Source organism: Aspergillus karnatakaensis, assembly GCF_047715665.1.
Source record: "Aspergillus karnatakaensis strain CBS 102800 unplaced genomic scaffold BJY04scaffold_86, whole genome shotgun sequence".
Lineage (NCBI taxonomy): Eukaryota > Fungi > Ascomycota > Eurotiomycetes > Eurotiales > Aspergillaceae > Aspergillus > Aspergillus karnatakaensis.
Window position 1 is genome coordinate 48,211 of NW_027395798.1, and position 25,210 is coordinate 73,420.

At 43.5% G+C, this 25,210-nt stretch overlaps 8 protein-coding genes across 8 annotated transcripts; 4 read left to right on the plus strand and 4 right to left on the minus strand.

The window, feature by feature from the left end:
* Positions 1 to 16: 16 nt before the first annotated feature.
* BJY04DRAFT_232788 (putative glycosyl hydrolase) lies at positions 17 to 2,637 on the minus strand (the record flags this gene model as incomplete). The annotated part of the gene is made up of 3 exons (XM_073719805.1): positions 17 to 283; positions 359 to 1,378; positions 1,423 to 2,637. 3 exons carry the CDS (start codon positions 2,635 to 2,637, stop codon positions 17 to 19), a joined length of 2,502 nt encoding a protein of 833 aa, XP_073565059.1.
* A 631-nt stretch (positions 2,638 to 3,268) lies between these two features.
* Positions 3,269 to 5,914, plus strand: BJY04DRAFT_232789 (glycosyl hydrolase family 76-domain-containing protein; the record flags this gene model as incomplete). Its single annotated transcript, XM_073719806.1, has 4 exons — positions 3,269 to 3,934; positions 3,978 to 4,511; positions 4,863 to 5,154; positions 5,229 to 5,914. The coding sequence occupies 4 exons, from the start codon at positions 3,269 to 3,271 to the stop codon at positions 5,912 to 5,914; spliced, it is 2,178 nt and encodes a 725-aa protein (XP_073565060.1).
* Positions 5,894 to 7,247, minus strand: BJY04DRAFT_166963 (uncharacterized protein). The gene is made up of 2 exons (XM_073709143.1): positions 6,535 to 7,247; positions 5,894 to 6,483 (listed from the first exon to the last, which is right to left on the minus strand). Exons 1-2 carry the CDS (start codon positions 6,805 to 6,807, stop codon positions 5,926 to 5,928), a joined length of 831 nt encoding a protein of 276 aa, XP_073565061.1. The 5' UTR covers positions 6,808 to 7,247; the 3' UTR covers positions 5,894 to 5,925.
* BJY04DRAFT_202490 (uncharacterized protein) lies at positions 6,647 to 7,247 on the minus strand. The gene has a single exon (XM_073713213.1). The coding sequence runs from the start codon at positions 7,224 to 7,226 to the stop codon at positions 6,888 to 6,890; it is 339 nt and encodes a 112-aa protein (XP_073565062.1). The 5' UTR covers positions 7,227 to 7,247; the 3' UTR covers positions 6,647 to 6,887.
* Positions 7,248 to 7,639: 392 nt separating this feature from the next.
* Positions 7,640 to 8,535, plus strand: BJY04DRAFT_202491 (uncharacterized protein). The gene has a single exon (XM_073713214.1). The coding sequence runs from the start codon at positions 7,922 to 7,924 to the stop codon at positions 8,495 to 8,497; it is 576 nt and encodes a 191-aa protein (XP_073565063.1). The 5' UTR covers positions 7,640 to 7,921; the 3' UTR covers positions 8,498 to 8,535.
* A 173-nt stretch (positions 8,536 to 8,708) lies between these two features.
* BJY04DRAFT_232792 (flavin-containing monooxygenase) lies at positions 8,709 to 10,740 on the minus strand. Its single transcript, XM_073719807.1, has 3 exons — positions 10,094 to 10,740; positions 8,924 to 10,023; positions 8,709 to 8,864 (listed from the first exon to the last, which is right to left on the minus strand). The coding sequence occupies exons 1-3, from the start codon at positions 10,668 to 10,670 to the stop codon at positions 8,730 to 8,732; spliced, it is 1,812 nt and encodes a 603-aa protein (XP_073565064.1). The 5' UTR covers positions 10,671 to 10,740; the 3' UTR covers positions 8,709 to 8,729.
* An 87-nt stretch (positions 10,741 to 10,827) lies between these two features.
* Positions 10,828 to 13,139, plus strand: BJY04DRAFT_202494 (Zn(II)2Cys6 transcription factor domain-containing protein). Its single transcript, XM_073713215.1, has 6 exons — positions 10,828 to 11,140; positions 11,245 to 11,474; positions 11,531 to 11,585; positions 11,642 to 11,861; positions 11,923 to 12,065; positions 12,124 to 13,139. Exons 1-6 carry the CDS (start codon positions 11,052 to 11,054, stop codon positions 13,043 to 13,045), a joined length of 1,659 nt encoding a protein of 552 aa, XP_073565065.1. The 5' UTR covers positions 10,828 to 11,051; the 3' UTR covers positions 13,046 to 13,139.
* BJY04DRAFT_202495 (uncharacterized protein) lies at positions 13,140 to 15,225 on the plus strand. The gene is made up of 2 exons (XM_073713216.1): positions 13,140 to 13,899; positions 13,950 to 15,225. Exons 1-2 carry the CDS (start codon positions 13,544 to 13,546, stop codon positions 14,968 to 14,970), a joined length of 1,377 nt encoding a protein of 458 aa, XP_073565066.1. The 5' UTR covers positions 13,140 to 13,543; the 3' UTR covers positions 14,971 to 15,225.
* Positions 15,226 to 25,210: the final 9,985 nt, after the last annotated feature.

The following is a 25,210-nucleotide window of genomic DNA, read 5'->3' on the forward strand; positions in this document are numbered from 1 at the left end:
GTATCCGATCACCGTCTCAGCGACATTCCCCCCCCTTGATCTTGATCATCAACACGTCCGGATGACGAGCCTCTACCTCCAAGACCAACTGTTCGTGTGGGAACAAGGTCACATAGTTGTCCGACCAAAACACTGGAGCAACCTCTTCGCCATGAGAATCCAGAACCACCAGTCGTATAAAAAAGGCTGGTACATCCGACAGATTCTGGAGAGTAACCTTGATGTACGCCGTATGTTCCGGCCCGCTGACCATCGCCGTCGCCTTAACCGTAGCCGCCTGCATCTGATTCAACGGCGTAAAGTCTGCAAACGAGGAAACCGGCGTCGTGTATCACGTTGAAGAGTCCCAGTCGAGCACATCCTGCTGCGACAACCAGTACACATTCCGGCTGAGATTGGCGTTGCCGTCAAGGAGCGTCAGACGTACAAAAGCGACAGTGTTTAGACTGAAGATTTCCGGAAGAAACAGTGCCTCCTTAGAAGCGAGCGGAGTGGTCTCGGTTGTCACCTCGCGATGTAGCAGAGCCTCGCCGCTTAGGTTGATAACATCTGCCAGAATCCGGCGAGCGCCTTTACCGTGCAACGAATGATTGATCAGATAGACATTACCCGAGGTGTAGTCCAGAGCGACATGCTCCTGTCGTGCTCCTATCTTCGCCCCGAAATACGCGCCCGCCGGCCGGAGGTAATAGTCAAATAGCTGCCAGTGAAGGCTTGGCCACGCAGTGTTCAACATCCAGTAAATAACCCCAGTAGCAGGACGAAGGGCGTTCTGTCTCACGCCAAACGCTTCAAATTCCGCACGCGTTGCTTCGTAGTCCATAAGCTGGGCTTTGAACACATAGTCTTCAAGACCCTTAGGCTGGCCGTATCGATTGGAGAGGGCAGTGTTGAAGATCTTTCGATTGTGGAACACGCTGCCGACGGGAGAGAGGTGGTAGTGGCCGGCATCAGGGTCTGACCACAGTGTCGTCAACTCATTAGGAGACAGAAATCGGCGCAAACTCGAAAGCTCCGGTGTACCCACACCAGCACCCTGCTCAGACCCGAACCCAAACGCTGCACCCAGCTCATAGCCGTACCAGTAGTTCGGAGGGACCCAGTCGTACGGCCCTTCCATCTTCATGCCCGATGGCTGGAGCTGATCAGGATGGCCACGCATACTTGCAGATGCAATAATCGGATTGGTCCAGTCCATCTGGCTGAGAGCAGAAAGATAGGCATCGGAAGCGAGCTTATCAGGCCAAAAGTCGGAGCCGATGAGAAAGGCCAGCAAGCACGGGTGTGGCTGCATCATGGCCGCCTCGTGGAGCATCGACGCTTTGGCGATCGGGTAGTCTTCATCACTCCACTTCACGCCGGGTGCATCGTCGTTGTACTGTCTGATTAGCCAGATGATAGGAAGTGGAATAGAATACGTACAGTCCACCCTTCCCACTTGTCACAGCATTCCCACCCAGCCATGACCATCACGCCCATGCGATCCGCTATATCATAGAGATGTGGATGCTCCTGCTTACCCTCCAATCGAATCGTGTTCAAACCCATGTCGAGGACATACTGGAAGATGATCGCGACACGGGAGGGATTGAACCTGAGGAAGATGTCTGGCGCATAACCAGCACCACGCACCTGGAATGGGCGGCCATTGACAAAGAACTGGGTATCATTGTGCTCATTCAGGTTGGATTCGACGCTCCGGATACCAAAGGTAATCGTTGGTGTGATGTCTGAGATTGCTTCCGACGATAGGGATACGTTCAAGCTGACTTTGTACAGAGGCTGTTCACCCCACGCCGCAGGCCACCAAAGTTGAGGGTCAACCAAGGTCGCGTCCAGTCCAACGGTGGAAACAGAGCCTGGCGGGAGTTGCACGCGGTGGGAGAGCTCGATCGGCGATCCATTCGGCGGCTGGATAGAACCACGTACCATGACATCTGCAGGTGTGTCGCCGTGGTTGGTGACGTCCGTCTCAACTTCAACTCCAACTGCCAAAGGTTTCTGGTCGGAAGAGAATGCGGTCGTGACCCGAGGACGAGACAGCGTGACAGGGCCGGTAAGTGTCAGTTCGACGGCGCGCCAGACTCCAGTGCCCGAGTCGGGCGGCTGAGGATTCCAGTCTGCCCATCCTATTGCCAGATCCCTGAGGTAGTCGGTCGGATAGGCCTGGATCAGAAGGGCGTTTGCTCCAGTCAAAACGTGGGGAGTAAGGTCGTATATCTGGCCATTGTAGGAGCCTTTCTGGAAGTCGCTAGTTGCAAGTTGGGCGCCGTTGAGGAAGATGTCAGCTTTGGAAGTAATTCCGTGAACGTGTAGAAAGACATGCTGGTCGGAGGTCTGTGTCGGAAGAGAAAATTCCTCGCGGTACAGCCAAGGGACTTGGAAGTCGGATTCATCGATGTTGTTGAGGTGGTCGGAGTAGAACAGGTCGGTTTCGTTGTAGACTTTGTTCTCCAGCAAGCCGGCTAGGATAGTCGCTCTGTGGCCGACACGATGCCAGCCCGAAACGTTGGCTCCAGGAAGGGACCAGGTGGTGAGAGTGTCGCCGACGACGCTGGTGGACTGGAGATGCCAGCCGGGAATAATGAAGCGATCACCAGGCGACTGCAAAGCCATGAGGAGCACGAAGTGAAGCATGGTCTCAGCTGCAAGTGAGGTGATGGCAGAACAAAAGTGAGGGGTCGGCTGGAGTCATGGGCATGGGTTGGGATTCAATAGAGGGAGGAAGGAGCGATGCACGCCAGGTAGCACAGCAGGACTGTCCTGCAGTATCACTTGCAGCTGTCTGTGGTGGTGTATCGCATACACACATCCCATCTCTAGCCCATGAAAGTGACACCATGAATGACAATATCCCAGCGACACGCCGTGAAAGTGGTGTATACTCTTCGTATAGGGTTCACAACAGATCGATGACACCATAAACTCAATGACTCAAGAAACCGTAGGGCCAGACCATCCGGAATAACAACCCGGTCCAGCATTCCTGTCCAAAGAATGCTGCCCTGACACCAACAACAGATCGCACAACCGATCGCGCCCCTTGATTGATTTCCTCACTCTCCCTTCAACCTCCCCATGTCTCACCCAGCGCCGATTCAGGATGAAGATACGATGGCAGCTACTCGTTTCCTGTCTGGCCCTGGTCCAGGCGATTGACCTCGATGTCGACGACCCAGGTAAGAGCAGCAGTAACCAAACAGCGAAAAAAAAAACAGCTGACCCTCCAGTCTCCATCAAAGCAGCCGCCCACGACATCGCCAAATCCATGCTCACCCACTACACCGGCTACAAAAAAGGCGACACCCCCGGAAACCTGCCAGACCCGTACTACTGGTGGGAAGCCGGCGCCATGTTCGGCGCCCTGATCGACTACTGGTTCTACACCGGCGACACGCGATGGAACAACATGACCACGCAGGGTCTCGTCTGGCAGGCCGGAGACACAGGGACCTTCATGCCGGCGAACCAAACCCGGACGGAGGGGAACGACGACCAGGGGTTCTGGGCGCTGGCGGCAATGGCTGCGGCCGAGAGGCGGTTTCCGAGTCCGCCGGTTGAAGGGCCGGATTGGCTGGCGATGGCACAGGCGGTGTTCAATACGCAGGCGTCGAGGTGGGATACGGCGACGTGTGGCGGTGGGTTGAAGTGGCAGATCTTCACGTGGAACCATGGGTATACATACAAGAATGCGATTTCGAATGGGTGCTTCTTCAACCTTGCAGCGCGGCTGGCGAGGTACACGGGGAACCAGACGTATGCGGAATGGGCGACGAGGGTGTGGGAGTGGACACACGATGTTGGGTTTCTAACAGACGATTATGCCGTCTTCGACGGAGCGGGTGAGGCGGAGAACTGCACGAAGCTGGACCATGTGCAGTGGACGTACAACGCGGGGGTTTATCTTCTTGGTGCTGCTGCCATGTATAATTTTGTATGTTTCATCCTACACCAGTCTCCTGAAGCTAACGTGACAGACGGACGGGGATTCCATCTGGAAACAACGAACAGAAGGTATCATCAACGCCGCACACATTTTCTTCGCCGACGAGCCGAAAGATGTGCTATTCGAACGAGCCTGCGAACCCATCGATACCTGCAAAACCGACCAACGCCCCTTCAAAGGCTTCCTAGCGCGATGGATGGCAGCAACGACGCAGATGGCCCCATTTACATACGATATGATAATGCCAAAGCTACGGTCATCCGCAGTCGCAGCCGCAAAATCCTGCACCAGCACTGGAAAAACAACATGCGGCCTAAAATGGACGGAGGAAAGCTACGACGGCAGCGCCAAAGACGTCGGTCTGCAGATGGCAGCATTAGAAGTAATCCAGTCTACGCTGATTGAGCGAGTCAAGCCGCCAGTCTCGCAGGAGCACGGAGGGATCAGTAAAGGGGACCCCGGAGGAGGAGCGGAGGCCCCCCCGCCTCCACCACCGAATATCGTCGTGCGAGACATCACCACGGCCGATCGAGCTGGGGCCGCCACCCTCACCCTTTTGTTTACAGTGGGAATCGCTGCTACATTGGGCTGGTTGTTCCGGGAACCCCATGTCTAGCTACGATTCTTTGTTCCATTGGGCAGAGAGGGGAAGGAGGGGAACCTCGGGTGTATCATAGCCGGCAGTATATAGAATGGACCTGCTGCATCTGCCTGCCAAACATTCCGCTACCACAGTATCCTGCTAACATACTCTAACCATGACCTCCACAACTCCCTACGAAATCCCAACCCACTGCAAAGCCGGGATCATCTCCAACCCGGGCCCCAACTTCACCGTCACCGTCGAAACAGTCCCAGTTCCAGAACCAGGTACCCTCTAGTTACCCTCTACCCCTCTCTCACCACAGCTAACAAGCCAGGCCCCAACGACGTCCTTATAAAACTCAACGTCACGGGGCTCTGCCAATCCGACATCCACTACATGCTCGACGACATCGGCGCGTCCATGTCGACATTCGGCGTGCGGTCCCCAGGCCACGAAGGCGCCGGGATCGTTGTCAAGCTAGGCGCGAACGTGACCAACTTCAAACTCGGCGACCGCGCGGGCATCAAGCCGATCATGGATACGTGCGGAAGTTGCTCGTGCTGCTGGAGCGATAAGGAGACGTATTGTGCTGGCGCCGTGCATACGGGGTTGATGGTTCCTGGTTGGTTTACCTCATCAGTGACGATTAGGTAGTCTCTGTCGAGAGCTAACCAGGTTGTGATTGTGATTGGCTAGGGACGTATCAAGAGTATATTGTCTCGCCGGCGCGATATGCAACGCCCATTCCAGATGGTATTCCCGACGCCATCGCCGCACCGATAATGTGCAGCGCGTCCACGATATACCGCTCACTGGTTGAGTCTCGCCTAAAGCCCGGCGATTGGGCGGTCTTCCCAGGCGGGGGCGGCGGGGTCGGAATCCAAGGGGTTCAGCTTGCAGCGGCAATGGGCTTCCGGCCGATCGTAGTCGACACGGGTGTTGAGAAGAAGCAGCTTGCGGTGAAGATGGGCGCGGAGGCGTTCGTCGACTTTAGAGTTGACTCAAACCCTGTTTCATCTGTTGTTGAGATTGCAGACGGAATCGGTGGACATGGGGTATTTGTTACGGCCCAAGCGGCGTATCCCACCGCGCTGGAGTATCTCGGGAGCAGGGTTGCGGGTGTTGTTATGTGTATTGGGATTGCGGCCAAGGGGACGGTGCGGATGGATGTCGATCCGAATTTGATGCTGTTCAAGGGGACGAGGATCCAGGGGACACTGGTGGGATCGAGGTTTGATACGGTCAAGGCGCTAGAGTTTGCGTCTCGAGGGAAGTTGCGGCAGATTTGTGAGGTTTGGCCGTTTGCGAGGCTGCCGGAGGCTGTGGAGAGGTTGAGGGGGGGTAAGGTGGCGGGGAGGATCGTGGTTGATTTCAATCAGTAGGAAAACATGATCTAGCTATGTATGTCTTGCTTGCTACCTTCAAGTGTCCGTTCCATTCTGCCCCAGACAGCCTCATTGAATCTCCCACGAACCCAGTACCCTGCATCCTCTCCGTCCCCTCCCATGCCATCCCTCCAAGTGATAATAGTGTCATCCACAGCCAATCCAAACTTCGTCAGCTGCGTCCAGAGCCCTAGCTCGCCATATACAAATGTCGGTGGCATTCCCCGGATATTCAAGTCATAAAGGGGAAGATGTGTCCATGATGTCACAATCACCTGGGGCGGCTTCCGACCATACCGCCTCGGCGCCATTGGAGCGGTGGTATCTGGTGAGTGTAGATCCAGAAGGCTGGAGAGGGTTTCCGGTTTCCGAGCCTCCTGGATGGTATGTCGTACATGCGCAGCTATTGCCAATAGGGAAGGCGTCTCTGATGTGCCATGTGATAGATGGGCGAGGGTAAGTGGCACCAGAATCCAGGCGTTGTGCATGGCTGTCTGGTTTTGAAGCTGCCGGCGGATACTGAGGACTATGCTGAAGTCTTGTTCGGAGTCCACTTGATACGCAGCCTGTAAAACAATCTCAGCACTAAAGCACAAAGTCAGAATTGGTAAACAGACCTGGTATATAAAGGCCGTGAGAATATCATGCTCAGTGACTCCGACACTACGCTCCCTACCTTCCTCCTTCCAGCGTCGCATCTTGTCCGCAGGTATGTGCACCAGGCCGTCAGTCCTCTTGTACGAGGGATGTATCAAGTCGCGCACAATCATCTTCATGCCCTTCCTTACGAAGTGCAACCAACTCCAGCGGAATCTCTCGCGGCTTCTCTCGACAGCAGACAACTGTTGTCCTGCAACTCTTTTCATCTCTTGTGCTTGCCGGAATGTCATTTAGTTGCACGGGGTGTCTATCAAATGCCTTATCCAGAATATTGTTTCCATTCAGAGCATCAAAGAAAGCGTTTGCAATCTTATAGGCGCCTACACTGACACTGGATTAGAGACGACCTGAAATCAAAGAAAGAAGATATACCTGACGCATCAGACAGTGGATGCTGAAAGATGAATCTAACCACCGTCGCATCCTGGAAGAATAGCGCTCGGATACAGAGCACCTGCTGGCGTAGTTCGCGGCGGATCTCGCCTGCAAAGCCGAATAGCTGATCTAGCTTTTTGATGTAGTCATTTGCTCGGCTTTGATTGCCCAACTGGAAAATATCGCCGAGAGGCATGTCGATATGCTTTTCGCACGATATATCGTCTGCATTAGAAGGTGTGGATGTGCGAATCTTCGACCGCTGGGAGGTCATTAGAAGGCAATACCAAACAATCTAGATCCACTCACTAGAAGATTCAGCCGCGACCTCAGAATCGGCCACCGAGAGAGCAAGACATTTGTCGCATTGCGCAAGTCATCTGCGCGGAAGACTTGTCTAAAGCATAGAGTGATACTGAACTCCAATGGCCGCGCAATTCCCAAATCTAGCGGGGTGAGACTCATTCTGAAAGATGAATTTATGGATAACTCCACCACTCCTGCGGACAGCCCGTCTTTATAGGGGCTGATGAACTGACCCCGGCGGTTAGACTGAGCTGGTGGCAATGATACGCCCCTGCCATTGGATAGGCGAGGTCGTGGTTCGTGGTGGTTGGGGTGATCTGCATGGGCTGGCGAATTAGGAGAATAGTGCTATGCAGATCTCTTGCAGGATCATGCGGATGTCTCCCGAGGTCATTTTCCGGCGTTGTGTCTTGATGCCATACTGGTCCGATGTCAGAGGTTTTAGTTTCGTCGAGAGTCGGCGGCCCTTCTGACAAAGGAGGCAAAGACTTCATACAAAGAGATCGACGGGGTTTGATGATAATGGCAATGCAACAGAACAAACCTCTTACAAAGCATAGTACAAAGCAGAGGCTCTTTAATATATGTATTGATCGAAGGTATAAAGGCAACAGCCAGCCCACCCAGATGTAATTTATCCATCCATCACTAACCAACATCAACATGTCTACTACCACGCTAACCCCCGAATTCGCCCAACTCCAGACCAACATCTGGGCGATGGTTGAGAAGAAGCATCCGCAGAAGTGCTCACCGGAGTCACGCAGGATCCTCAAGCAGGCCATACAAAGCCTGCAGGAGCTAGAAGAGTTCACAGCAACCTTCAAGCAGGCACACGATTCGTTCGCAAAGGTCCAGCAGCAACTACCATTCGACAGTGCGACACTGGTGTCATGCAGAACAAAGTTCAAGGAGTGTATTTCTTCGTCCAAGAACGTCTTGGGAACGAAAGGGTCTTTAGAGGAGGCGATGGCCATCTTCGAGGATATACCCGAGCTGAAGGCTGTTCTTGAGCACAGTATCGATGGTCTGAAGGCAGTCCTGGAAATGGGGGATGTATTCGGGCGGACTTTGACCTGTTTGGAACATAGACTAGAGCTTGGAGCTCTTCTGGAGAGGACTGACTCTCGCATGCGCTCCAGTCAGTCGTTCACTCCTGACCAGCTTCGCGGTAGCTTTATAGGACTACGATTGTGGTTGGGATTTTGGGCCTGGCTGGGTTTGTGGCTTTATCGCTGAGCGTGTGCGGCCTTCTGCCTCTTACTATCTGACCATACACTCGTTTCTGGGCAAAGGAATCTATCTGTAGCTCCATTTGATACGATTGAGAAAGAACTAGTCCTCTCTTATTCTCCTTATTTATTACATACCTGTAGTTTCAATACTGCACCAGTTACAGTCCTCATAGCTGTCGATGGAACATATGATCTCGACAATGCAGACGTCCTGCCTTCCAACCAGCTAGCACACCCTAAGAAGCATACTCACCGTTCAACCCACGTTCAGCAGCTGCAATCTGCAGGGCAAGCACAGGCGCAAACTGGCGAGACCAGATGAAACTGCCCGTCATGAACCAGAACCCCGGCGCCCCCGTCGGTCTCCATACCTGCACACTCATGTTAGCCCCAGGACTCGAAGAACACTATCTAAAGACAACAAACTCACTCCAATCCTCTCCTGGCTGTCATCCAGCTGACCAATATCCCCAACCCGTTCCATAAATACCTTCCCCATCAGCCGCGCAACCGCCTTATCCATACGCTCGAATCCCGTCGCCAGAACCACAATATCAGAGTCAATCTTCGTGCCATCGGCCAACACCACCCCATCTGATTCAAACCCCCGCACCCCATCCTCACACATCCGTACCTGAATCCTCCCATCAAGAATCATCTCACAAGCCCCCTGCTCAAGATAAAACCTCCCCGCCTTGATAAGCTGGTGATCAACCAGACTGTCACCGCCATCACCCCGTTTCACCGCCATCCCGGCCCTCTCCAGCCCATCCAGCAGACCCTTATCGCGCGCAGACATCATCTGACTGCCCCCGATACTCAGCGTGCGCACAACAGCCAGCGGCAGGGAGTTTCCCAGCAGATCTGCGTCTTCCGTGCTCAACCCGGGTGTGTTCCACGCCTTGAGCATGATTTCCTCGTTGGTCTCGAGCGTCCCGACGAAAATCGCATGGCGCTGGACCATCGTGACGGACTTTGCGCCGTGGTTTACAAAGTCCACCGCGAGATCGTGTGCCGTTGTTCCGGCGCCGATGATCGTGACGTTCTTGCTCTGCAGGTCGGGGATAACAGCCGCAGAGCGATGGTCGCGGGAGTGATAGATTTCACCTTTGAAATCCGTCTCACCAGTGAAGGTTGGTCGGAGGGGGATATCACTTAGGAGGCCCGTTGCGAGGACAACATGTTTTGGAGAGAAGATTTGTACACCCTCCTTGCCGTGGATCTCAACCGTCCACTCTTTCGAGGTATCGTCGTACTCCACACGTTGTACTAACGAGTCATACTGCACGTTCAACCCCAGTATCTGCGTGTAGTGTTTCATCCAGGAAAGAATGTGTTCCTGATCGAGGTACCGCGGCCAGTTGCTCGGGAATTTCAAGAAGGGAAAGTGGTCCGTGTATGCGGGGGTGTGCGATTTGATCGTCGTGTATCGCTCTGTCCATGCGGCGCCAGGGATGGAGGCTTTGTCGACGACGAGGTAGGTTAAGCCGAGGTGCTGGAGGTGTGCGGCGAGGGCGAGACCCGATTGACCTAAGAAGTACGTTAATGATTTAATTATTGGTCCGACTGGAGGTGGGTAAATGGGGAGGGGTGGAATTACCTGCTCCGACTATGAGGACTTGTGGCTTCTCATTCTCTTGAGGTTTCGACGGGATAGTTGCAGAACTGGAGGCACGGGCCTTCACCTTGCTTCCGTTTGAATCTGGCTGCTCGTGCAGACTCTCGAGAACGGTGAACACGGTCCAAGCCTTCCACTCGTCTGCGCCGACGTTCGTCAGTCGAAGCACGCCCCTTCCGAGGCCAAACTTGGTCTTGAAGCTGAAGCCCGACAGGACGAATCGCAGACCTCCCATATCGGCGAGATGTGGCTGAAGGGCGCCTGGCTGGTCAGCCACCGGGTCTGTAAATTCCGCTGTGGAAGAGTTGAGATAGTTTGATATAGTGTCGGCGCCATTGTGGCAGGCGATATCCCATGAGAACGTGACAAAATCTCGGACCCAGGATTCGTTGTCGAGGAAATGGCGGCGAATATCGCTTAGTTGGCCTTGTGATAGACTCTCGGCGAGAGAGGAAAGCCAGTCATTGGCAATTCTGGCAGCGTCGATGTTCTCAGGTACGATTGACTTGTGCAGGGTGAGTTGCGGGAGAGCCGCGAGGGGTGGGTATTCGTCGGCCATGGAGCGGATTGATTTTGAAATAGGAGAACGAGTGTAGAAGAGGATGTCTACTTTACAAAGAACAGGACCGCAAGAGGATTCTTATACTCGACAGAACAAGCATCCACACAAGTATTAGTGTCTGTATAGTTCCACCGTCCGAGTAAACGTCCCAGAGCAGACTAGCTCTCGAGTATTCGTCCACAATAGGAAAGGCTCGACAGCCCGTGGATCCAAGGCCCACTACCTATTAGCGCCGTGAGCTGAGCGGCTGAGGCGGAGGCTGCCGTCCTTCTCCAACATTGACCCAACCTGCTTACCTGCTTCAGTCTTCCCAAGTAGAGGGACAAAGGAGACAGTACTCGCGGCTGAGAACACGATCAACACCGAAACTATCCAACAATGCCACAAGCGGTGAAAACCCGCAGCCGGACGGGGTGCCAGACATGCAGACGACGGCACATCCAATGCGACGAGCAACGACCGACTTGGTAGGTACCCGGACGGCTTCACCGTTAGATATCGCTTATCAAGCCAAGCTTGATGCGGCGTCCCGCTGTCGCGCGCGCGATCCTTCGCTGACATTCCCGGACAGCCAACGGTGTCTTACCGGTAACCAAACCTGTCAATATGCACCGATCGTGATCCCGCTGCGTGAGCGGAGGATGCTGCAGAAGCAAGCTCTTCTACCAGGCCAGCAAGTGCCGTGGGCGTTGACCCCGCATGCTATGGGAGGCCAGAAACTCCTTGCAGCCAATACCATGGACCCTTTCGACACCCTTCCCATTAAGATGCCTTTCAAATCACGCGAGCTGTATCACTACTGTAAGAGCCGTCTGACCTGCGCTAATATAGACCGGTTGCACTGCTGACCGACGTAGTCTACCAAGCAGGAACCGCGTTTGAAGTGGTACCGTCAGACCTCAAACGTGACTGGTCAGTGTCAACATAGCCCAGGCTTTCGTACTGGCGAGCTTCTAATTCAACAACAGCATTGCACTATCGACGCTAGACGAGCATGCCCTGCGTAGTACAATTCTGCTTGCAGGGATCCACTACTGCTGGAACATCGGCGACCTGCGAGGGTTTGAGTCCGCATTCCTGTTCCACAAGGTCGAGAGCATCCGCACCATCAACACCGGACTCGAGAGGTCTGACCACAAGTCATTCATCATCTGCGTGAGGCAGATCCTCACCATTGCTCTCGCCGAGGTGAGACTGCCACTGCCTATATGTGACAGCTACGTCGATTTCAAACTAACACCTGTATCAGGCCTGCCTCGGCAACCTCCCCGCAGCAGAAGCCCACATCAATGGCGTAATGGCACTCTTCAACTCCCGCGCCCACAGCAACAGCATAAACCGACCAGAAAATACCGAAATAGACGGCGAGCTAGCAAATCGCTACCTCATCCTGTACGCCCCCGAACCCACAACACACAAGACCAGTCAATACTCACATTCCGTAAACTAGAACATCCTGCTTCCTGCTCGCCCTGAAGTCCCGTTTGCAATCCTTCAAACACTACCTCGTCGCCCACGGACTCGACCCCAGCACCGACGAATCCTCCACCGAAGCCCTCCGCCTCATGAGCATCTGGCACGGGCTGGAAAAGGGCGGGCTCCTCGCGCGCCTCAAGGCAATGCGCATGTTCCCGTACTTCTTCAGTCCGCCGCCGCCGGCGTTCCACGTGACGGATATCAACGCGCTGCCGATTCTCGATTCGCTGCGGGATATCACGGAGGCGGTTGATTTAGTTCGACGCGATCCGGGCGGAGAGCATATCGATCGCATGTGGAATGAGGGGGGCCCGACGCGGTTAATGCTTGTGCTTGTTGAGGCGCATGTGGAGGGGTTTAACGGTGGGGATAGGAGGAAAGGGGAGCGGGAGACGGGTGCAGGGTTGGAGTTGCGGACGTCGTGGTCTGGGATTGCTGCTGCTACGGAGCTATATCTGCATTGTGTGCTGGGGGTAATGAATGCGGGAGAGCCGATGGAGTGTCGGCTTCTGTGTCAGATTGTGTTGGTTCTAAAGGAGGATGTTATGCGGACTTGGGGGGATTCGGGTGCGGGTGGGAGCATGACTCGCTCTCTTTGGTTCTGGAAGGTGTTTATTGGGGTTTTGGCTCTGTCTGGAGGGAATCGCCATGAACGTACGACTAGAGGGGGTGCAGCTGGCAACAGTGCTGAGGTTTGCTCCTGTGGAATGGGTCAGGAGGAGCTGTATGCTTGGTTCTGTAATTGCGCGCGGGCTTGGAGTGCAGATACTGGAATCATGAGGTGGTCCACGGTGCAGAGTGTGCTGTCCATGATATGCTGGCCGACCACGTTGTCGAAGGATGGCAAAGACCATGCGGCGTATACATGGGATCATGTCACAGACCACGCTGTGTAGACTCCGCGTGGTCACGTGACGCCTTGGTGCCTCATCCGTATATACAGATGAGGTACCAACAGATTCCTTCCTCTCGTCTTCACGCTTCTTATTCTTTCGAATCGACTGTATTCCTTCCCTGTTTTGGTCCTTTCACTAACTTTAAGTGCCTTCTTATACTGTACTGTATTGCCACAGGAAAATTTGCAATTTCCCGTTGTGTCTCTTACGGTCAGTGAAGCCATCGAACAGTGTGAGTAAGCTTCACTAGGATCCCTAAGCTTGGCAGCTCATAAAGAGGGACGGCTATAGTGCATGGTGTTAAGGCCAATAAAGCATGTTACACAGTCCGCCTCACTCTTTGACAGCTGCCCCGCATCTGGCAGCCTAGGGAGCTAAACATGAATCTCGCAAACCTCTCTTGCAGCATTTCCAAGACCCTGTTTCAGCTATGGAGCCTCTATCTTGCGCGGCAAGCGTGATTGCTATCATCCAGCTAACAGGAATTATTGCGACGATATGTGGCGGCTATATCAAAGAAGTACAAGATGCGAGGGAAGATGTTACCTCGTTGCAACAAGGGATCACAAGCCTTTCGGAATTGTCAAGAAACTCGAAGAGCTAGTTCAGAGCCAGGATGGCAGAGAACTATCGACCTCTCAGATACTGTTTAACGACGTAGCTAGTTGTGTGTCAGTGCTTACTCTTCTGCGGGAAAAGATCGACCCAAAGAACAGTCGGAAGTCAAAAGCTATGCGAAAATTTGGGCTTCGAGCCCTGAAATGGCCATTAAGACGTGGCGAGCTAGAGAGAACACTTCAGGACCTGGAAAGATACAAATCATCATTTACTCTTGCCTTGCAAGTAGATCAAAAGTTTGTGTTGCTGCTTCCCTTTTAAGCTTCTGCCGCTGATATTTACTTAGTTCCTATAGCCTCAAAACCCATCAGAGCTCCAAGCGAGTCGAACAGAAGATTGACCTCGAGGCGCTACCGACAGCAGACGGAGCGGAATTCAACTCGTATACAAATCAACATAAAAGTAAATATCTTCCAGGAACCCGAATAGAGCTCTGTCGGGGAATCCTGGAATGGGCAGTTTCTTTACAGGGAAAATGCATATTCTGGTTAAATGGCCTGGCGGGTACGGGAAAGTCCACGGTTTCTCGAACCATGGCGAGGACATTTCAGCAGAAGGGGCTACTAGGGGCAAGCTTCTTCTTCAAAAGAGGTGGAGGAGACCGAGGGAATGCGACAAAACTTTTCCCAACCATCACCGCACAGCTTTTGGACAGAAATCCTGAATTACAGCCAGCGGTTTTAAGAGCAATCCAGAAAGATCCCAAGATATCGAGCAAGCCATTAAAAGAGCAATTCGAAAAGCTGCTTCTCCAGCCATTACAAGGATTGGGATCTGCAGTCCACAAGAGTTCCATCCTTTTGATCGTGATTGATGCTATAGATGAATGTGACAACGATAATGATATAAGAGCCATCCTCCAGCTCCTCCCGCGAGTACAGGAGTCAACTTATATACAGTTACGTGTCTTTATAACAAGTCGACCCGAGCTACCTATCCGGCTAGGCTTCAGAGCTATGGGGACCGATCATCAAGATATGATTCTTCATGAGGTTCCTGAACCTATAATAGCACAGGACATCTCCTTGTTCTTGGAGCATAAGCTTGGTGCCATAAAGCAGGAGCGAACCCTTCCTCTAGACTGGCGTGGTATTGCAAATTTCCAAACTCTTGTTACCATGTCAGTCCCACTGTTTATCTTTGCTGCTACTGTATGCCGTGTCCTCGAGGATCAAATATGGATCCCATGCAATGTCTTACCGACATCCTTGAATATCAGAACCAGGAGTCGAAACTGGATGCAACATATCTACCAGTACGCAACCATCTTATCAATAGGTATACTGAGAACAGACAAAAGCAATTGATCCAGGACGTTCAGGAGGTTATCGGTACAATTATTCTCCTGGAGAGTCCACTCTCGGTCGCGGCGCTTTCAGACCTCCTGGAGATCTCCACAACATCTACCAACGCTCGCTTGAATTCGCTGCACTCAGTTTTAGATATACCAGATGACGATAAGCTGCCTGTAAGGCTCTTCCACTTATCATTCCGAGGCTTTCTTCTTGAAAGCGACACTGGTGGCAAATGTAAAATCTGTTTATATACTTATATTAAATACCTAACTAGATATTTAGGATATTATGGAAAAGGGTATTATAGATTATATAGCTTAGTTATAAAAGATTTATAAAGGTATTATTAAGGCTTTAAAAAAGGCCTGCAAGTATTAAAAAAGTATTATAATAAGAAGTATATTACTAAAACCTTCAAGATTAGTAAGTTTATATAGGTTAGTATAAAGAACTAGTCTTTAATATAACTATCTTATAAGCTAGATATACTATTTTATAGAGCTTAGTAAATTATTAAATATATTAAATAAAATATATACTATTTAAGCTTACCTATAAGGCTAGATATTTATAATATCTTTTATATTTTAATACTTTATAAGTATTAGGAAATAAAAGGAGTTAAGTTTATAAAGCAGTTCCCTATATACTCTATAAAAGTAGATAGTAGTTACTATATATTTAAAGCTATTCTTATAAGGGAAAAAAATAAGAATAATTATAAATAATTATATTAAGTTAAATAGAAAGAATATAAGCTAGGTAAGAATAATATTATATAAAAACTTATAAGCTACTTAAGATATGTATAAATATTTAAGAAATTTATAAGAGAAGTTAAAGTAATAGAAAACCTTTAAATTTTATAGTAATAATATTATAAAAAAATAAAAACTAGGCTGCTAAGAATATTTATATACCTGGCCTAAAATAAACTTTATAAATAAATACCTAAAAATAAAAAGTATAAGCAGGGTAAGATATTATTATTATATATAGTTATACTAGCAGGTTAGTAACTAGTATTATTACAAGCTTAAGAAGTATTATAGGCCTGTTATATACTTTAATAAAAAATATAATATATAAGGTACTTAAATCTAATAATAAAGCTTTATTTATAAAAGTAAGGCTCCTTTTATTAGACTACTCCTAATTAAAAATATATTAATAAGCTTATATAATACCTAGGTAAAGTTAGATTAATACCTAGTTCTTACTATATAAGTAAGTAAGAAATACTATAGTAAAAGCTGTTATTATACTTTTGCCTAATCTTATTAGAAATATATTCTAGAAATACAGGCCTATATTTTATAATATCTATAAATATTAGAATATACTCTAAATACTTATTTCTAGATAATAGTGTTAAGAACCCAGCAAGGCGGGGTCGCAAGGCAGAAACAGGGACAGCTGTTCTGGTTAAAACAGCTAGAAGGAAAAGATAGCAGGTTAGTCAGGACTGCGATTACAGGAGGATAGTAGTCTAGGAAGGACAAGAACCCTAGGAAGATAGTAGTTTATAAAGGACCGCTGCTAGGGGAGGACTACTATTAAGAAAAGGACTACTATCTAAAGGGGACAATAGTCACGGGATAATAATTATTACCCTAGGATAATAATCTAGTATACTTTAGCGGTAAGTTACTAGGCAGGTAAAAAAGAGCTAAGAAAAGTTACAGGTCACGTGAGACTACTATAAGAACTACTATAGGGCATAGTAGTTAGGAAAGTAGTTATTAAGAACTACTATAGGGATTACTAACAGGGGTTAGTAGTTAGGATAATAGTTAAGATAAAGGATATTTAAAAGATACTTATTACTACTATATCTAGTCTTACTTATTCTTTATAATTAATATAAATTATTATCTTAGAGTTACCTTTAGAATAGTAATATACTCGTACGAACTACTTTATAAGTATTTTATATATAGGATACTTGGCCTTGCCTACTTTAACTAAGCTTAACCCCGACCGTGACTAGTCCTTATACTAGTTAGACGTAAAGCTATTAAAAAAAAAATTAAGTAAGTTAAGTTAAGTATTACGAGCTTACGAGAGGTTACCAGGGTTAGGAAGATACAGAAAGGCCTGCCTTTCTATAATATATTAATTACTAGTTAACACAAGTATCTTGTCTTAATTTAAAATAATTATTACTATGGTTTCTAGAGGAAATTAGCAAGCTAACTAACCCTTTACTAATATAAAGTAACTCTAGTCTATTATTTATATTATGCAGGAGTAGTTAAATAGTTAAGCCGCGATTATTAATAGCTTAACTAATAACTTTAATTAATATAATACTATTTCTACTAGTAAAGTCTAAGGAATAATTAAATAGCTCTAGGAGTAGGTTCTCGAACTTAGTAATAAACTTACTACAAAGATTATAAAGCTTAAAACCCCTAAACTTTTTAATAGTACTTAATCTAAGCTTAGGTACTAGCAGACCTAGATAAATACTTATCTTAATATTAATAAGGATAAGTTTACGGGATAAGGAGATAAAGTTCTCTTTACTTTTATTTATCTTACTAGGGCTGCTTATAAATAGTTTAAACTCTTTATAAGAGAGTACCAAGCTACTAACGCGGATAATATAGCTAATAATACTAAGGAAATCTTCGCAGACTATAGTATCTTTAAAAGATACTTAGAAAATACCTTTAGTAATATTAATACTACTTAAAATACTAAACAAGAAATAAGATAACTAAGGCAGACAGGTAATATGTCTTATTATACGTCTAAGTTCGCGTAGTTATAATCGCGTATATCTTAGGACAACAAGGCCTTTATTAGGCAATTTAAGGAAGGACTTAAATAAGAGATCCTTAAAAAAATAGCTATTATAAATAGACCTAAGACTATTAAAGAAATAGTTAAGCAAGCGGTATAAATTAATAACTAACTCTAAGACCTGCGGGCAAGGAGAGGAAATTACTATTAGTACTAGCGTAATAAATACTAAATATTACGTTTCTATTAATCTGGCAGGACTAGAGGAAACCGCGCTAATACTAGATAATAATTTTAGCTAAGAAACTAGGGATATAGTGATCCTTATAGACCTTAACTAATAGATCTTAATATAATACTTTCTAAAGAGGAAAGGGAATAGTACTAAAAAAAAAATCTATACTTTATCTACGGTAAATCAGGCTATAAAGTAGCAGACTACTTTTAGAAAAAAAAGCAGGGCTAGAAAAACTATAAAGGTTCTAGATAAAAAAGATAACTAAATACTACCGCAAAGCTAATAATACTTAACGCGACTAGGAAAGAAAACCCTTTCGCTATATCCCTAGAAGAAGTAGAGCATGCGGAAAATATAGATATACCTTTAACTTACAAAGAAGCTGCAGAGATTACCTAGGAAATAAAAGAACTAGTCAGGTATATACTATACTAAGCTAGGGAGTTAAGAGTAAGGGGACGCTTAAGCGACTTACTTCTAAATTAAAATAAATAAAATAAATAAGCTCTTAATAGTATAACTAATATAGAGCTAGAAGCCTACATGCGTGTCTAGGCTAAAAAATATAATACTAGTTATAGTAGCAAGGCCCGTGGGCTCACGCGTAAGTACTATATAAAAAAATATTAACTCTAATAGATTTTATAAAATAACTAAGTTAAGAGGTCAGACAGGATTTATAAAAACAAATCTATTACTAAGCTAGTTTAAGAAAGGGAGCATAGCGAATTCCTAGCTATCACGTAGGATTTTAACCCCCTTAACAAATAATTTGGTACTTAAGTAAAAGGCCCTGATCCTAGCAGGGAGGAACCTATTAAGATACTTAAAACCCTAATTAAAAACCCTATCTAAGAAGGATTTAAGGATCTTTTTAGACTACTAGGCAACAGAAGAAGGCCTGACTTTACAGAATAGAATTACTAAGAACGCAGGAAAGATAAGATTAAGTAAAAATAATAATAACTCTAGTAATAAATCGCGTTTTAATATTATTATATCCGGCTAATATACTGGGACAGGACTAATAAAAATTAGATAGTACACGAATAATTTTATAATAAATATCCACGATTCTGCGGAGCCTGCGGGCGAGATAACAAAGACTATTATAATAACCTAAAGGAAACTAGCAGGAAGCGAAGAAGCTTACTTAATTATAAATATTATTATTATTAATAGTATAACTGCAAGTACTATATTAAATACCCTAAGTATAACTAATAATTATAAGTTACTTGCTACAAGCGAAGGTGTCTAGTACTATAGTATAATACCCTAAAAAATCTAGTAGAGTATAACCTGGTCGTGCCTAGATATATTAAAGATAATACAGAATACCCGTGCTATTAGATAAACTACACGTGCAAAAGATATAAGAGATACCTAGACTATATATTTGAGACGTGACTCTACTATTATAAGATACCATGTCTCTATTATAATATAAGAAAGAAAGAGGCAGGACTAGTACTAATATTACTATAGCATAGCAGGGTACTTAACTAGGAACTAGAATCCCTAGAAAGTAATAAACTAGCCTTACCAGGATTCTTAGTAGTAATATAATAAGGATAATACCTTAAACTATTAATTTAGGTTAATAGATAGCCAGCAAACGCTATAATTAACTTAGGAGTAACTAGTAACTTTATAAACCTTAAATTTATAAACTCTTATAAATTACTAAGTATAAGGAAAAAAGTACTTATACTAATTAACAGATTAAACAGCGAGAACCTAGGAATTCTTGAACTAATAATTAAATTAGTACCGCTGCCTATGGTAGTATATAAGAGGCACTACGAACTAAGTTTTAATATAACCCCTTTAGGCAAGTATAATATAGTATTAAGGATCCCGTGGCTCGAGGATTATAACCTAAATATTAATTAGAGCAAGAAGATACTCTAATAAAGAAAAAAATACTTATAAATAAAAAGGAAGGCACTAGTTAGGGCTAGCAGCTAGTAACGCGCTTAGAATAAGGTTAAGCAGGTAGTTAAATAACCTGCAGGGAGGTTAATACCTAAAGGTAATTATATAACCTTAGAAGAAAAAAGTCTAGTTATTTCTATTATTATAGTAATAAAGTAGCTATTAGAAAAAGCATAATTAATAAATATTCCTAGTTAGGCTACTAGCAAAACGAGATAATATTATAAAATTATTAAAAATAAAGAAAGAGATAAGGAGGAAGCTTAATAACTAGTAATAATCACGAGTAATACTAAGCTACTCTAGAAAGTCCCGAAAGAGTATAGTTAATTTTAAGATATTTTTAAAAAACCTAAGAACCCGGCGCTGCTACCACACGGGCCCTATAACTATACTATACTTATTTAGGAAGGAAAAGTATTAGATTACTAATAAATAATCCTACTAAACAACAAATATAATAGATTACTAAAAGAATATATTAACGCCAAAGAACTTATTAGGATTATCTAGAAATTAAAGTCTCTAATAAGATACGGGGTCCTATTTATCCTAAAAAAGGAAGAAAAGGAGTGACTTTATATTAACTACTAACTACTTAATAACATAATAATTAAGGATTAGTATTTCTTACCCTTAATTAATAATATTTAAGACAGGCTACGCGGAGTAAAATAGTTTACGAAACTTGACGTAACCAACGCGTATTACTATATTAAGATTAAGGAAGGAGAAGAATAGAAGATTACCTTTAAGATAAAATAAGGTTTTTATAAGTACTAGGTTATGCTGTTCGGACTAACTAACGCACTAGTATTATTCTAGTAATATATTAAAGAAATACTATAGAAGGTTTTACCTAGATACACATGCATGTATATTAATAATATTATTATTTACTTGGAAATCTTCGAGTAATATATATTAGATATATAAGAAATACTAGCAGAGCTGTAAAAAGTAAACCTTAAATACAAGCTTAAGAAATACAAATTTTATGTTAAAAAAATAGAGTTTTTAGGGTACTAGATTACTAAGGACAGGATCTAGGCAGAAGCGTTAAAAGTTAAAGCAATTTAGGAGTGGCCTATGCCAAGGAACCTTAAAGAACTATAATAATTTATTAGTCTACTAAACTATTACTAATACTATATTAAGGGGTATACCCGCAAAATAGAACCCCTATTTAAACTATTAAAAAAAGATATCCCGTACAAGTAGATAAATAAGTAATAACAGGCTTTTAAAAAAGCTAAAGAAAACCTAACTAATCTACTAGTTCGGAAGTAGTATAATCCTGCTTTACTTATAGTAGTAGAAATAAATATATTAGACTATATTTTAAGAGCTGTAATAACCTAAACTAGAGCTAACAGCAAGAAAAAATTAGTAGCTTTCTATTTAAGGAAGTTCACGCTACTAGAAGTAAATTATAATATTTATAATAAAAAATTACTAGCTATTATAGTAGTATTTAAGTACTAGAAAATCTACCTAGAAGGTATAAGATACTAAGTTATAATTAGGTCTAATTACAAGAACCTAACTTATTTTATAATAACTAAAGTATTAATAAGGAGGCAAGCTAGATAAGCCGAACTACTATTATAGTTTAATTATAAGATAGTATATTATAAAAGAACTAAGAACGCGCAAGCAGATACTCTTAGCCGAAGACTAGACTATAAAAATAAGAAAAGAAGTCTAAAACCAGCGATCCTATAAGTTAATAAAAATAAAATACTTAGAAATAACCTAATAATCCTGGCTATAATAATAGAAGTTAGCGGACTAGAAGTCTTAGACAAGGTTAAAGAAGCCTTAAAAAATAATAAGCTTATATAATAGATCTTAGAAGCGTTAAATAACAGGATTAAATACTAAGATAGCATGATTTAAATTAAGGAATTAATCTATATCTTACCTATACTAATTAACAAGATTATTTTATTATATTATAACGGTCTAACAGAGGGACATTTTAGTATTAATAAAATATATGAAAAGATCGCAAGAAACTACTACATTAAAAATATAAGGAAAAAAGTTAAAAGATATATTAGCAAATATAAAAGCTATATTAGGAATAAGCCTGCAAGGCACGCTTTATATAAGAAGTTACAGAACCCAGAAGTACTAACAAAATTATAAGAATAGATTATAGTTAATTTCGTGGGTCCTTTACTAACTATAATATCGGGAAGGGACTATCTCGTAGTTATTATAGATAGACTTATAAAATATATTTACCTAGTACTAATAATAATAACTATAACCGCAAGGGATATGGGTCGCCTATTTATTAATACTATTATTATAAATTATAATATACTAAAATATATTATATTAGATAGAGATAAACTATTTACTATAAAATTCTAGAAATCAGTCGCGGACTAAATAAGGATTAAGCTACGAATAATTACCGCGTATTAACCGTAATCTAATAGATAAATAGAAAAAGTAAACTAAACTATTAAGTAATATCTGTGATATTATATAAATTATATATAAGATAACTAGGAAGATAACCTACTAATAGCCTAGTTCGTATATAATAACTTAGTTTATAGCATAACTAGTATAATACTATTTAAAGCTAATTACAGGTATTACCTAAGTATACACAGGAAACTATTATAAAAAGAACTAATTACTAAGAAAGCTAACCTCTTTATAAATAGGTTAAAGATAATCCAAGCCTAACTATTAAGAAACTTAGAATTTATTAATATATAAATAACGACCTATTATAATAAGAAAAGATCTAAGGGACTAGATCTAGAGAAGGGGGGGAAAGTCTTCCTCCTATAATAAAATATTAAAATAAAATAACCAAGCGTAAAGCTAGACTACGTCTGCTTAGGACTATTTAAAATTAAGAAGTAACTAGGACTAGTTAATTATTAACTAAAGCTACTAGCTTTAATAAAATATATATACCTAGTTTTTTATATCTTATTATTAGAACTAGCACCTATTAACGCTAAACTTGCTAAAAATATAAAGATTAAAAAAATAAACAAAGCAGAATATAAAGTTAAAAAAATTCTAAACCACAAGCGAGTTAGCGGCAAAACAAGATACCTAGTAAAGTAAAAAAAATATAATACCTCTAAAAATACCTGGGAACCTATCGAGAACCTGACAGATTACTAGAAAAAGGTTTAGGAGTATTACCAGGGATCTTAAAAGCAGAAAAGTCTATGTTCTACTAGAATATTAGGGACTTAATTATTTAATTTAGACTAGTCAAGTCTAAAGTTATAATAAGCTAAGCAGCCTTGTACTTATTAGTAAGGCGCTCTAGCTCCTAGTAATCCTTAGTAGTTAATAAATTTTTTTCTTTAAGTTGCTTGAGGAGAGCGCTGTCATGGACTAATATCTTAGTACCATACTCCTTATTATACTTTTTTATATAGTACAGGTACTTGATCTTCGCTATTACTCGCTCTAACTCTTCTTCCGCAGTATCTAGCTTAGTAGAGTATTTATTATTATTTTATTTTATTTTATTCTAATTACGCTTGCTATAGAAATATTTTTCATACTTATAACTAAGGCAGGTATACCGCGCGCAGTTCTTGCCCGATAAACTTATAATACAAGAAAAACTAGTAAGAGCGTAATATTCGCAAGGATTATTAACAGGAGTACCTTTTTTTTTAATAAAGTTAGCCTAGAGCGCAAATTCGTTATAACAAGGATATTTAGCTTTTAAGGTCTTAGCAACTCGGGATATTATAAACTATCACGAAAGTATAGAAAAGGGGGAAACTTACTAATACTAAAGGACGGGAACCTACGCTACTTATGCTTCTCGGGATAAAAAGCAAAAAAAGGGGGAATAGTATTAAGAACCTAGCAAGGCGGGGTCGCAAGGCAGAAATAGGAATAGCTGTTCTAGTTAAGATAACTAGAAAGAAAAGATAGCAGGTTAGTCAGGACTACAGTTACAGGAGGATAGTAATCTAGGAAGGATAAGAACCTTAAGAAGATAGTAGTCTATAGAGAACTACTACTAGAGGAGGACTATTATTAAAGAAAGGACTACTATCTAAAAGGGATAATAATCACGGGATAATAATTATTACCCTAGGATAATAGTCTGGTATACTTTAGTAATAAGCTACTAGGCAGGCAGGAGGGAGCTAAAAAGAGCCGCAAGTTACGTGAGACTACTATAAAAACTACTATAAGGCATAGTAGTCGGGAAGGTAGTTGCTAAGAACTACTATAGGGACTACTAACAGGGGTTAGTAGTTAGGATAATAGTTAAGATAAAAAATATTTAAAGGATACTTATTACTATTATATCTAGTCTTACTTATTCTTCGTGATTAATATAAATTATTATCTTAGAGTTACCTTTAGAATAGTAATATACTCGTACGAACTACTCTATAAGTATTTTATATATAGGATACTTGGCCTTGCCTACTTTAACTAAGCTTAACCCCAACTATAACTAGTCCTTATACTAGTTAGACGTGAAGCTATTAGGAGAAAGGATTAAGTAAGTTAAGTCAAGCATTGCGAGCTTACGAGAGGTTACCAGGGTTAGGAAGACGCAGAGAGGCCTGCCCTTCCGTAACAAATAGTTTATAGCTAGTACAGGTAATAAAAATAGCCTTATAAGTTTAATATTATTTAATAAGCTAGTTAATAGATAATTTACTATAGAAATAGATATATTAATATACTAGGGCAAAAATCCATATATATTCCTAGAGAGATAGGGGAAGTCCTATCTAAGATACTAGACCTAGTAACATAACTGTAGTAATAGATATAATACTAGGTAGTATAACCTATAGCTAGTTATCTTATATCTTAGGATAGCTAACAAACTAAGCTATAACCTAGTTATTAATAAATATAACTACTAAAGGTAGTATATCCTAGGTAGCTTTTAGGAATAGGCCTGCAGGGCTAGAAAAAACTATAATAAAAAAGTTAATAAGTAGCTAGTTAAAAGTTAGTTTTATTTATTAAGAGTTCCTTTATAAAGCCTTATAAAGCTTAATAAAGTACTTACTAAAGCTACAGGCTAGTAATAAATATTAATTATAATAATTATAAGTACTCTATATATTATTGTCTAGGGAGAAAGATAGTTATTAATATTAACTTATAGCTATATTGATAAATAGCTATGCTTAAGAGTTAACAGGCTACTTAAAAGGTTTAACCCGATGCAGGTGTGCAAAGACCGTTCCGCGAGGGCGAAGGCAAGATGCCAGCATAATCTGACGTGGCAACTCTGATCATAAAAGGTATTTGGACCGGGCCGTTGGTGCAGAAACAAGCTCTATATAGGACAGAGTA

What these genes read in the sequence shown, in the direction of transcription:
- BJY04DRAFT_166963 (XM_073709143.1), bottom strand. Translation starts at nt 6,807, where the DNA reads ATGACATTCCGGCAAGCACAAGAGATGAAAAGAGTTGCAGGACAACAG. An exon ending in TCACGGCCTTTATATACCAG is followed by an intron (nt 6,484 to 6,534) that starts GTCTGTTTACCA and finishes ATTGTTTTACAG; the next exon opens with GCTGCGTATCAAGTGGACTC.
- BJY04DRAFT_202490 (XM_073713213.1), bottom strand. Translation starts at nt 7,226, where the DNA reads ATGACCTCCCAGCGGTCGAAGATTCGCACATCCACACCTTCTAATGCA.
- BJY04DRAFT_202491 (XM_073713214.1), top strand. Translation starts at nt 7,922, where the DNA reads ATGTCTACTACCACGCTAACCCCCGAATTCGCCCAACTCCAGACCAAC.
- BJY04DRAFT_232792 (XM_073719807.1), bottom strand. Translation starts at nt 10,670, where the DNA reads ATGGCCGACGAATACCCACCCCTCGCGGCTCTCCCGCAACTCACCCTG. An exon ending in AGTCCTCATAGTCGGAGCAG is followed by an intron (nt 10,024 to 10,093) that starts GTAATTCCACCC and finishes CGTACTTCTTAG; the next exon opens with GTCAATCGGGTCTCGCCCTC. An exon ending in ACAGCCAGGAGAGGATTGGA is followed by an intron (nt 8,865 to 8,923) that starts GTGAGTTTGTTG and finishes ATGAGTGTGCAG; the next exon opens with GTATGGAGACCGACGGGGGC.
- BJY04DRAFT_202494 (XM_073713215.1), top strand. Translation starts at nt 11,052, where the DNA reads ATGCCACAAGCGGTGAAAACCCGCAGCCGGACGGGGTGCCAGACATGC. An exon ending in ACGCGAGCTGTATCACTACT is followed by an intron (nt 11,475 to 11,530) that starts GTAAGAGCCGTC and finishes TGACCGACGTAG; the next exon opens with TCTACCAAGCAGGAACCGCG. An exon ending in GCAAATCGCTACCTCATCCT is followed by an intron (nt 12,066 to 12,123) that starts GTACGCCCCCGA and finishes TCCGTAAACTAG; the next exon opens with AACATCCTGCTTCCTGCTCG.
- BJY04DRAFT_202495 (XM_073713216.1), top strand. Translation starts at nt 13,544, where the DNA reads ATGTGGCGGCTATATCAAAGAAGTACAAGATGCGAGGGAAGATGTTAC. An exon ending in GCCTTGCAAGTAGATCAAAA is followed by an intron (nt 13,900 to 13,949) that starts GTTTGTGTTGCT and finishes ATATTTACTTAG; the next exon opens with TTCCTATAGCCTCAAAACCC.